A 12,914-nucleotide genomic window follows, 5' to 3' on the forward strand; every position below is an offset into this window, starting at 1 on the left:
ATGTCTCAATTACAATAAAAGTAAATGTAAAATTATTAAATTACATTTACTTTTGGTCCATTTATTATGAAAAGTTTACACAGCATAAATACAAATTGCCTGATTGCCAGTTTAACTCTTACTTAGACTGGTTTTATCTGATTTTTGGCTTAGACAACAATCAGGCTGCTTTGTATTACTAATGATACAGAATTCCAGGAAATTTCAACAGTTTAAGCACTTTTCTTGCAACTATATGTATATATGACCACAATCGCACAAAACATTTCATCATCATTTTTGCTTTTAAATTAATTAACTAAACTGATTTTTATTAAACTTTTTCTGTAAGTTGCTTTTTCAGAGATATTAAGTTTGTGTGTGCATATATATGTGTGTGTGTGTGTGTGTGTGTGTGTGTGTGTATAGAGCACCAGTCAAAAGTTTGGACACACATTGAATTCAGTTTATCAAAAACAAGACCATCAGAAAGGGATTTGGACATTTTACATTCACACAAATACCTTTAATATATTTTCTTTTTTCATTTTTGGCGACTGTTCTTTACACTGTACCAAACACTATATCATGGTAAAAACACACAGGTGCAGATTTCTATACTTAAGAAGCAGCAAAATAAAAGATTATCAATAAATTTGAACCAAATCTATCTTTAGTGAAAAGTCAAAAATTATTTAACTTTATAAATAAAAGCAGATATTCGTTGATCAAATGCTTTTTGTAAGATACACACACACACTCTCACACTCTCTCACTTACACACACAATCTCTCACACCGTTTCCTTCTCTTATTGAACTTCACTCACCTCCTCAGCATTAAAATACTCCATAATTAACCAGAGGGATTAACTCAGCTTTCACGACTCAATGAGCAGAAAAGCATCTTTGACACGCAAAATCATCTAAATCAGAGTCTGTCTGTCTCCCGACCTGTCGCTCTCTCTCAGTATCTCACTTTTTGTCTCCCTTTTTTTTTCTCTAAATTCCTATTTCTGTATCTGTCTCTCTCTCTCTCTCTCTATCTCTCTCTGTCTGTCTCTCTGCAGGAGGGGGTGGTATTTAGTGCGGTGGAGCTTCAGACGGTCTGACAGACAGGAGACAGGAGACAGGCAGTGTGTGTGTTTTTGCAGATCCTGCTGGTGAAAAACCTGCAGCTCACAGAATCTCTCAGCACAGAGACGGAGATCAGCGGCTGAGTCCCAATAACACCCTGACTCTCCTCAGAGCCCAGCCTCAACATACAGTAGCACAGTAGTGCACCTTACAACCAAAAATGTAACTGTATTTTATTCATAAGTTAATTGGAACACACATTATACATGGTTTAAAATTTATCAAACAAAAATCTGAAAAGAGTGAGGTGCAAAAGTATTCACCCTGAAATCCCTAATCCACAGCTCAGGTGAGGGTACAGATTAATCATATGAGGCCAAAATTGAATTTTTTGAAAGTTTTGGCTAAAATAAAAACACTATGTGTGGTGGAAAAGTAACACAGCTCATCACCCTGAACACACCATCCATCCCCCACTGTGAAACATGGTGGTGGCAGCATCATGCTGTGGAACAGATTTAGGAAGCTGGTCAGAGTTGATGGAGGGAAGATGGATGGAGATAAATAAATACAGAACAATCCTGGAAGAAGAAAAGCTGTTGTAGGCTGTAAAAGACTTGAGATCTTCCAGCAAGACGATGACCCTAAACATACAGCCAGAGCTACAGTTTCACTTCACACTTATGTGCTACTTTGTGTTTTTGTGTTGGCCCATCACTTAAAATCTCAAAATGCATTAAGGTTTACATTATTTATACATTCATTGTTGTATTATTTCTATTGAAATTCTATTCAAATGAATGTTGTTGCAGTAGCATCCTCTTAATATTAATAAAATATTAATTTTATCGCCCAATCCTAATATTGCTGCCAGGCTGGTTGTGGGACCAAAAGATGGCCTTATTAAACTCTTTATTACTCTGTTCATATAAATTAAAATGAATACTCTATTAGTAATATGACCAATAATGACAGCTATAATCAGCAGGATCGTGTACATGGGGTTATAATGTGGGTGTATAAACTGGGCATGGGGGGTTTTTGTGGTCCAGAGGTGGAGCTTACCTTGACCTTTGTGATTGACCTCTTTAGCAGCGATGACCTTGTTGATGACGCTCTGCAGGAAGTCGCTCTCTCCCGCCACCCTGGGTGAAAAACGGGAGATGTTCAGCTGCCTGTGGCGGATGGCGTCATCCAGCGCAAGCCTGGAGTTCACACACGATGACGGGCAAAACACCACAGGGCGGGAGAGAGAGAGGGGGGGTGGGCAGAGAAAGAAAGAGAGAGAGAGATAGAGAAGGAGTGAGAGAGAAAGATTGAGAAAGAAGCAAACAGAAAGAGCAAAGAGAAAGAGAGAAAGTGAAACGGAAGAGGTAAAAGATGAAATAAAGAGACAGAGCAGAGTGAGGATGAGCAGAACGAGAGGTGAGGAGAGGAGGATGATGAAGGGAAGGGGAGGAAGGGGAGAGAAAAGAGGGAAAAGACCAAACAGTGATGCAAATACCATGACAGAAGACAAAGCTATTTTGTGAGCACACAGTGATACAGGGTGATGATAGAGAGAGACGGAGAGATTCAGCCTGAAGAGACAGAGTTACCACCCCTACTGTACCCAACCATCCTCCCATCATATAAAAACACAAGAGAGAGAGAGAGAGAGAGAGAGAGAGAGAGAGAGAGACTGAAAGGTGGAGTGATATGCTGTGTGAATGGTGAGATGGAGAAAAGAATGAGCCAGAAATAAAAAACTAAGGAAAAAGACACAGATATACCAACAGAACAGATACACCACAGCCAGAACAACAGGTATACTGAAAGATAAAAGAAATACATGTTCCGAAATAAATACTGAAGGACAGAATTACAAATACACTACAAGAAGGACTGATATAAACAGAGAAAAGAGAAAAGTAGATAGTCGAAAGGTCGAAAGAAAGAAAGAAAGAAAGAAAGAAAGAAAGAAAGAAGTGAAAAGTGAAGCTTTGTAATTGCTGAGAAGGATGAGGTGTGGAGAAAGTAATAAAGAGAAACAGATTTACAGAAAGAAAGGCAGATAGAGAGAAAAAGAAAGAGAAATAGACAGTAGAAGCTGCAGGGAGTTGGTCTCAGATGTGTGTTTGTACTGTATGTAGGGGGTTTGTGTGGTTTTTTTTATTAATTTATATATAAGATCTCAGGTTACGTGCACCCACACACACATTCACAAATCAGGCATTTCATTTGAAGCTCTATACTCTATACTGTACACAAGCACACACACACACACACACACACACAAATAAACAATCAATACACATACAGAATAATTTGTCTAGTTTTTGCCAATATATATATATATTTTACAGTGTGGTATTCACCATTGTAAAAACTAAAAAGAAGAAAAGAGCGTGTCTGAATAGCTCTGTGTTGGAAATAAAATCTCTAGAACAGCTAAACCATCTCAGGAAGGAACTGCAGCTCTATGAGTTGTAGCCTCTTCTGCCCATTATGTCTTTAAAGCAAATTAACTCCTCGTTTCTATATACATCCTCCTTTTCCTATTCCTCCTCCTCCTCCTCTTCGCTAAGCTGCTCCAAAAAACACCAAATGTCCAGAGAGGCCAAAAAACTATCTAAAACATTAAACTGAATTGCTAAAAATGCCATTTACTCCAGTCCACTGTAGAAAAAGTGGAGCATAAGTGTCAGGAACGCATCTTATCTGAGGAACGCATGGGGCTTTAATTGCTTCCTGTTTTATCCAGGGCAGGAAAACGTTCTGAGGCCTGCAGACCAACCGCCTCTATCTAAAGGATTTCCAATTACAGGAGGAATCCTGAGAGAGGAAAGGCCACTCGCATTCTCCTCACGGACAGGAGCTAACGAGCTGCTCTTAACTGAGCTCGGCTCCAGTGTTTCAGGCTACAGCTAATCAGGATCCAGGGGCTTCAAACTATAGAGGAACATTAAGAGTCTCGCCCCCGAGGAGCCGGAGGAGCCGGGAGAAGTTGGGAGGAGCCGGGAGGTGCCGGAGGTGGAGGCGGAGGAGCAGGAGGAGCCGGGCTTCTGTCGGCACCCCCAGCATAAAGCTCTTCTTCAGCCCAGTCGCTTTAAGCTGCACTAAATCTGCTGCTGCTGGAGAGCATTTTAAAGGTTAACAAAGGCCGAGTTCATACGTTCATGAGTTTACTGCGGGGCTGAGCCATATGACTCAATTTTTTTATGTCCGTATTTATTATATTTAAAGCTGTTGTTGATGTGATAGTAAGGTGTTTATACTCACGGCTGAAACGGAATGAAGTGCTGTTTGTCCTCATCATCCATTTTGCCTGTGATGATGTCAGTGACATCCATTACTGTGGAAAAGGAAAATACATTATCATCATTATTATTATTATTATTATTATTATTATTATTATTATTTAGTAGTAGTAGTATTATAGAAAACAGTTCAAATAAAATCAATATTCCACCAAATATTGATTTCTGAACTTTTAGAATTGTTGTTTCTAAACTTTTTTTTTTTGTGTATTTGAGGTCTGATGGCACTTTATCATCCAGCCAGACACCTGATGATTTTATATGGAGGGAGCAGGAGCTGATGAAAGCACCTCCTCCACTCCAGTTCAAATCCACTCACTGCCTCCGACCCAGTTTCAGGTCTTTGTAGTGGGAGAGGAGAGGTTAAAACAGGGGTAAAAAAAAAAAAGACAATAGGGACTCCTCTCCACTTCAAACACGTGTTTGATGTTGAAACTGATACTTGTGCATTCTTCACATTGCCCTTTATCTTTTGTCCCTTCTGAAGAGTTACAAACACGGTACTCCGTTCCCACGCAGAGAGAAACGCTCAGCATCACTTATATCAGACCATCAGGGTACAATTACAGCTCCTGCTGAGGAGCCACCACACACCAACCCCGCGCCACCACACACCAGCCTTCAATACACCGACACCGCACCAATACACCGACACCGCACCAACACCCCGCCACCGCGCCAACACCCCGCCACCATCAACACACCAGCCTTCAATACACCAACACCCCGCAAACACCCCGCCAACACCCCGCCAAAACCCCGCCAACACCCCGCCAACACCCCGCCAACACCCCGCCAACAACCCAGCAACCATCAACACACCAGCCTTCAATACACCATCAATACACTAACACTGCGCCAACACCCTGCCAACACACGTGGCAGCCTTCAATACACCAACACCGAGCCAACACCGCGGCAACACGGCGCCAATACTGCGGCAACAAAGCGGCTACAACGCGCCAGCGTTTAACTTATGTGATTTTGTTTAACTTATGTGATTTTGTTTAACTTATGTGATTGAAAAGATGAAATGACAATTTAAACAAATAGAAGATTTATTAACAATTTTTTTGCAACATTTCATATTTCATTTTTTTGTAAATCTTTAAAACATAACCTTAAAAATAAAACACAATTAATCTAATCAAATTTAATCTGCAGGAAAAAGCAATCACTCTCAGAACGAAGCTCTCTCCGAGACGAACTCGCGGAGCTCCATCAGCTCTTCAGAATCAGAATCCGGGGTGAGGAGCAGCGGGCCGAGAGACAGGCTGATTAGTTTACTATAGAGCGTCATCTCTGCCACCAGGGACGAATCACTCGCTAATTCCTCATTCTAATTCCCCATTCTGCTCTCAAAACCCCTGATTATCAGTTAAATCTATTTACGCAGTCGGGCGAGAAGAGAAGACTTCAGACAAAAGGTCTTCCTCCAGCAAGATCCCGTTTCTTCATCAACTCTCTTACAGACGCTTCCAATCAGATTTAAGAAGTCTTATTCCTGTTCGCAGTTTTATAAACCTCTTAATTTTTAACAGTCAGGCTTACCTGAGCATGATTTCACAAAACTCCAAATATTAAAACAGTAAAATTAACCCAATAAAACAGAGGAGAAAGTAAAGACATCCTCTATTTAGGATCAGCAGAAGGCCAACCTCTTTCCAACTAAAATAAAACATTGTAAAGACAGTCTGAAAGTTTACCTGCTACTCCGAAGGGTCTCCTGAGGCCAGACGTCAGTTTTTTAGTGTTGTTGTCCCGCAGTTCCATACGCCCCACTCGCACAATCTGACAGACGAAGCTGATTTTCTCCCTCTTAAGATCCTCACTGCCCAGATCCTACAGAACAACCACACTTACACATCAATCCCACCATACCCATCATTATAACCAACCACACCACTTGTTAAAAACTACTTTCCCAAAAAGAAACAGTAATAATATTTGTTAAAGCTAAATCATTAATACATTAATATAAAAAAACATTTTAAGGGCAGAATCAGCTACAGCTATATAGTGTTTGCATTTAACTCAAAGAGCTGAAAAAGAGCTATAAAATTTATCTTCATTACATTTTTAAGTCAAAATCCAACTTCTAAAACTAGACCACACACCAAGTAAACGTCACAAAAAGAAACTAAAATAAAACAAATAATGCATGTAAAAACACTAAAAACAGAATATTTTCTGATAAATAAAGATACCTCACACATATCTAACTTACAAAATGACATTTATATTCAGTCTACTCAATTTATAGGTGTATAAGTGTGCATTGTCTTGCAAATTTTAAAGAGAATATTTACAGAAAATACAGACTTGCCGACCTTTTTTTAGAAATAAGAATTTTATAATAACAAATGCCCCCCGCCACCACAGCGAACACAACAATTTCTGCATATAAATGCTCTAAATGACTTTTCATTTTAATTTGTATTTTTTGGGGAGAAATGTTGTCTGTAGTTTATAGAATAAAACAACAATGTTCATTTTCCTCAAACATAAACCTATAAATAGCAAAATCAGAGAAACTGATTCAGAAACTGAAGTGAACACTTCATTTTCTATAAAGCTGTATATAGTATATACAACATAGAATAAATAAGAAAAAGAACATAAAGACAAGAAACACACACAGATGACAGTGTTAAACTCTCTCAGACAGGAACAGCTGATCCATTAACTGGAGCTTTTCCATAGTGAGTAAACTCTCCTTAAGTGGCTCTCTGTAGAGTAAATTGGTCCTAATGGTGTCTAATTGGACAGACCATCTTCTCTATTTTCTGGAGGAGGGTTTGAGGCGTGGTGTTTGGAGCTCAGAAAGACACACGCACACACGCACGCACGCACGCACGCACGCACGCACGCACGCACGCACGCACGCACACACGCACACACGCACACACGCACACACGCACACACGCACTTCACTAGTGTTGACAGAATAACAGAAACATTCATACACTCAAAACCCAATATAACACCACTCAGTCAGCTCAGTGGGACCATTAGGAGTCTGAGAGGTCCCCTACACGCCCCTCCACAGAGAGCACGGTGTAATCACTACCAATAATAAGCTGATCAATAGTGGGTGGAGGGTGGGGAGCATGTTCTCTCACTGTAGTTTGTCCAATTGTCCAGTAATTAAAGCGTAATTACAGCACAGCAACGCTGCAATTATGATGTATACAAAACAACAGAAGAACACAAATTAAAGTGTCACTTTATAATACTGTAATTACTCAACTGGGGTGCCCGCTGCTGCTGCTGCTTTCCCCGGCAAAATGTCACGCTTAGCTGAACCGCTAAATGTTAACTACAGGAACCACCCAAAACCCCAACCACGCACCAAATGAAGACGCTGAATATTTAGCGTATTAAAAAGCAAACCCAGATTAATGGGCCGCACAGTATATTTATTTATAAAGGACTGCAGAGGAGAGGGGGGAGATATACGCACTGTAAACACAGCCCGCAGGTTGTGAAGCTGATCGATGTCTTTGGCAAGGCCTGAGCTCGACCACCGCACCAGGTAATTCTCACTGGAGGAGAAAGACACAGAAAAACAAAAGGTAAGAACAGTAAATCCTGAGAAAACAGAAATATAACAGACTTCTCAGAGGAATTTATTAACACCATCTTCCTCAGTAGTAAATATGGTTTAGTCCACAAAGCGCTTTATTATTTTACAATAAAAAAAAGAAAATTCAGTCAAATTCAACATGGTAGTATAAACACCACAACAAAGCAAAAGAAACTAATTAAAAGAGCACAGCGAGAAGAGCACAGTGAGAAGAGCACAGTTAGAAGAGCACAGTGAGAAGAGCACAGTTAGAAGAAGCAGAAGAGCACAATTAGAAGAGCACAGTTAGAAGAAGCAGAAGAGCACAGTTAGAAGAAGCAGAAGAGCACAGTTAGAAGAAGCAGAAGAGCACAGTTAGAAGAAGCAGAAGAGCACAGTCAGAAGAATCAGAAGAGCACAGTTAGAAGAAGCAGAAGAGCACACTAGGAAGGAAACAGGCAGAGTAGGAAAAGCACAATTAGGGCAGCAAGAGTCAAAAAGCATCATTAGAACAGCACAGTCAAAAGTTTTCAGTTAAAAGAGCCCAGGGGCGGAGCACAGTCAGAGGAGCACAGTTACAACAGGGCACACGGCTAAAAGAGCACATTTAGGGGAGATAACATAAAAAAAAAACAGTTAAAGGAGAACATTTAGACCAGTGTGGTCCAAAGAGCACATTCAGATTAATACATTTAGTAGAGCACAGCCAGACGAGCACAGTGAGGACACAGCAATACGAAGCGCACAGTATGAACAGCACAGTCGGGAGAGCACAGTCACGGTGGAGCACAGTCACGGGGGAGCACAGTCACGGGGGAGCACAGTCACGGGAGAAGCACAGTCACGGGAGAAGCACAGTCACGGGAGAAGCACAGTCACGGGAGAAGCACAGTCACGGGAGAAGCACAGTCACGGGAGAAGCAAAGTCACGGGAGAAGCAAAGTCACGGGAGAAGCAAAGTCACGGGAGAAGCAAAGTCACGGGAGAAGCACAGTCAGTAATTGTCTACTAGTCTGAAAGGCTCACCTGATGAACTTGGACTCGTTATGGTCGTAGAGAGACATCAGCACCTCGGCGTCCTCTCCGATCTTACACACCACGTTCTTCAGAGTAACGAACAGAGCGAAGGACGGCGTGGAGGCGAACTTAGCCTGTCTGCTCAGATCCATGTTCTGTTTCTGAGACTGAGGAACACAGAGAGAAGATGTTCATAATTCACAGTTCTGTTTAAATTCAGCTCACAATCCACAGGACCATCAAACAGCTCGTCAAATAATGTTCAAATTAAACTAAGAGATAGAAAAGATAGAAAGAGAACAGAGGAGATACAGAAGAAACAGGAGGAGAGGAAAAAGAGCACAGAGCGATAGGGCTGGGTATCGAAATTCAATATCAAAAAGGTACTGACCGAAATATCTTGGTACTATAGAATACTAGTATTTTTTGGTTAAAATTGAACAAAAAAGGTATAGAAAAAAAAATTATTGTTTGGGCACCTGTACCAAATTTAAAGTATTGAACCGGTACCAGTATCTAAAACCTTTAAACGATACCCAGCCCTACACAGCGAGGATGATGATGAATGGTTGGTTGGTTGTTGTAGTTTTATTGCCACTTCAGCACAAATTTGGCTATTTGTGGCGTACACTTGGTTTTATATGTCTAGAAAGAGTACAGATGACTCAAAGATTACAGCATGATAAGGGAAATGTAACTCACTACATGTGTATTAAATTTGATGTTTGAGGTTAAGATGTGATTAAAAACTTTTAAAAACTTCTCTAGTGTTTTTTTCCAAAAAGGTCCTTTATGTTCTTTTCTTGATAGTAAAATTGTCTTGTATGGTTATGGGCTGGACAGTCGATGAGGATGTGTTTCATAGTTAGTGGGGTGTTACACAGTTGATAAGAAGGTATTTCATCGTTTGTTATAAGGTGTCCATTTGTTAGGTTTGAGTGATCTATACGGCATCTTGTGTAAACTGTCTGATCTGATTTTAGTTGTGCTTGAAGATTGTTTGTCTTAACAAAGGCTAAATTTCAAGCAGTTTATTGTTGAGCTGTGAGGATGATGAAGACTTAGGAGGAGAGGAAAAATAAGAAGCAGCAGAAGAAGAAAAAGAGGAGAAGGAATTGATGACGCAGGAGAACGAGAAGAAAAAGAAGGATAAAAATGAAATGAATGTGCAACAGGAGCTCAGCATGTCTCAGCAGATAAAGACACACAGACAGCAATTATAAAAACCTATAAAGCAGCAGCAGCAGCAGCAGCAGCATCAGGCTGGTGTTTCTAAACACGCTGAAGAATAAAAGGCCTGAGGGAGGACGGGGGTTTAAAGCCAGACTCCACTTCTTTCAACGTCACACTGGTGTTGTGACTAACGTTTCAGCATCATGTAATGTAAATACTGCCGGAGATGACAGGCCATACGTGTGAAAGCAGGATGCTGGAAAAGCCCCACACTGAGAGACGCTGCGCTGAGAGCAGAGCAGGTATAGAAATAGATCTGCTCTGTCAACCGCTGAAAGAACATCTGACATTATTATGCTCGTCTATTTGTGATCCCTGCTTCTCAGATTAGACCCCCGTCTGTGCAGCTGGAGCACACACACACAGATACACACACACACACATATATATACACACACACACACACACACACACACACACATATATATATATATGTATATATATATACATATATACACACGAAAGAGATAAGAAGAAGAAAGCATTTGAGACGGTGAAAGAAGAAGGAAGAAGCCAAAACGAGAGAACAAGTGGGCCGACAGTGTGTGTGAAGGGGACTAAAGATGATCTGACAGACTAAAACCGAGCTCCTCACTCTGTGTGTGCGTGTGGCCACAGTAAAGATTTGCCAAGAAAACACAAAACTAAGCCCCTCCATGACGCTGCTCAACCAGAATCTATTTCCAGTACCAGTTTCAGAGTCTCACAATATAAGTCTGAGCCCTTCACATTCTACACACCTACTCACAGCCTTTAGTTATTACTGTGTTGCAAAGAGGTTGATCTGGTATCCCAGGTGGTTGTTAGGTGGTTGATCTATCTGTACATCTATTTAATAAGCTGTATACAAAGTGTCCAGGACAAGATAGCTGTAAAAAATCCAGAAGAAAAATAATAAAAAAAGAGGAACAGTCTTAAGCTTTAGAAGGAAAGTGTTTAAGCTGAAGATGAGACAGAAAAGAAGGAGCAGGACATGCCAAAAGAAGGAGGAAAAAGGTGATGGAAGAGAAAAGCAACAAGTAAAGGGAGAACAAGAAAAAAAAAACTAGAAGAAAGGAGGAGAAGAAAGCAGCAGATGAAGCAAAAGCAAATAAAAAGAGAATAAAGGAGGGTGAGAAAAGAAGAGGAGGAGGAACAGAAGGAGAAATAAAAGCAGAAGCAGAAAAGACACACAAGAAGAAGAAGAAGCAGAATCAGATGCAAAATGAGAGTCTGAAGATGAGAAACTGGAGAAGATGAAGAAACAAACGAATAAACAAAAGGATCTCCCCTTTTAATAAACCCTGATGAATGTCAGATTCTTTTTACAAAAGTGCACAAGATGATTTTAGAAAGAAATGTCTTCTATTGAATGGTTTGTAAATGAGGTCAATTCATGTGATGTGAAGGTTATTTATCAAGGTTTTTCACACTCAAACATTTTTATTTCAAACTCTTTCTTACTATTTCAAACAGTGTTCTTTGTGGAATAAAATATATTTTTCAGGGAATCAACCAAATACTCTTATGCAGAAACTTGCATTAAATGCATTGTTTTATTTTAACAAGAAAAAAAAAAACACTGTTCCAAATGTTCGTAGACACTCCTTCTAACGAACGCATTTATCTACTTTAAATTTTACTTAATACTGAAACAGATCTGCAAATGCACACATACAGTGCATCTACTCCCTGTAGAGATGTACTGGCAGAAGAATACGACAAACATTAACCTATTTTCACTTTGCCTCATGCCAATATGCTGAATGCAATCAAATCCTCACAGCAAACGTTTCACGATCTAGGAGAAAGCCTTCACTGAAAACTTCGCTGAGACTCCAACAAAAGCATTTGAATCAGATTTCAGAAGAAATAAAGATGCAGCCCAAATACTTCTGTCCATAAAGTGGATTTCTGAATGAGGCCCAGATTTCGGAGGGAATCTCAGACATGCAGAAGTTTGGACACCCCTGGTCTCTTTAGTTTTCTGAATAAATGAAAGTGATTGGTTAACAGAGCGCTGGATTCTGCTTTACCTTCTCCTCCTGGATTCGCTCCTCGATCTGTCTGGACGCGGCTTCATGTGCTCTAAACAGGCTGATGGTGCTGGTGAGGTCCGGATCCAAAATGTTCCCATCCTTATCTCTCACCACCAGATCCAGATCCAGAACCCTGAAATCCATCAGAACCGAACAGAACAGAGTTTACAGAAGATCAAATTCATATATTTATTCTCATTAGCTGTTTTTTTTTTTTTTATAAAATTACAGGGGTGCAACATGGATGTGATACTCAGATTCTGAAGTTGTTCAGGCATTAGGGATGGGCAATATGGCCCTGAAAAATATCATGATATTTCATTCATGAGTATGTTTGACATAACAATATTCTTGCCGATATGTAATAAAAAAAAAACTCATTTCAAGATTACAATACTGCAAGCAAATGAAAAAAAAAATCAAATTAATTAAAAATATTATTTAGTGATATTACTGAACAATGAAATTGAAACTCCTGGTTTTAGAGCACAATAATTGATTGTGGTGACTGACAGTTCTGGTGGACACAGAAGAGTTGAGGTGTACATTGAATTCTGCGTGATTTGATCAGCCGTGGTTTTATGTTTTTGGATACAATCCGGGTTAGCACCCGAACATCCCTGTCAGACAGCTTCCTCTTACAGCGTCCACAGTTAATCCTGTTGGATGTGGTCAGTGCTTCTTGGTGGTATGCTGGATACCGTGGCTCTTGATGCATCACGAAGACT

At 40.2% G+C, this 12,914-nt stretch overlaps 1 protein-coding gene across 2 annotated transcripts in view; it reads right to left on the minus strand.

Moving 5' to 3' along the window:
- The window catches only part of dock1 (dedicator of cytokinesis 1), a 280,761-nt gene that overhangs the window by 227,426 nt on the left and 40,421 nt on the right, over nt 1-12,914 (minus strand). Inside the window, exons 7-12 of one of the 2 annotated variants that reach the window (XM_049464935.1) lie at nt 12,184-12,319; nt 8,945-9,102; nt 7,817-7,898; nt 6,060-6,195; nt 4,316-4,388; nt 2,120-2,259 (exon numbers count right to left, since the gene is read on the minus strand). In XM_049464935.1, the coding sequence (XP_049320892.1) occupies nt 2,120-2,259; nt 4,316-4,388; nt 6,060-6,195; nt 7,817-7,898; nt 8,945-9,102; nt 12,184-12,319 (725 nt within the window). The remainder of the gene's footprint in view (nt 1-2,119; nt 2,260-4,315; nt 4,389-6,059; nt 6,196-7,816; nt 7,899-8,944; nt 9,103-12,183; nt 12,320-12,914) is intronic. The other variant, XM_049464936.1, reaches the window with a different exon arrangement.

The sequence above is a fragment of the Astyanax mexicanus genome, chromosome 15, assembly GCF_023375975.1.
Source record: "Astyanax mexicanus isolate ESR-SI-001 chromosome 15, AstMex3_surface, whole genome shotgun sequence".
In the NCBI taxonomy this organism is placed as follows: domain Eukaryota; kingdom Metazoa; phylum Chordata; class Actinopteri; order Characiformes; family Acestrorhamphidae; genus Astyanax; species Astyanax mexicanus.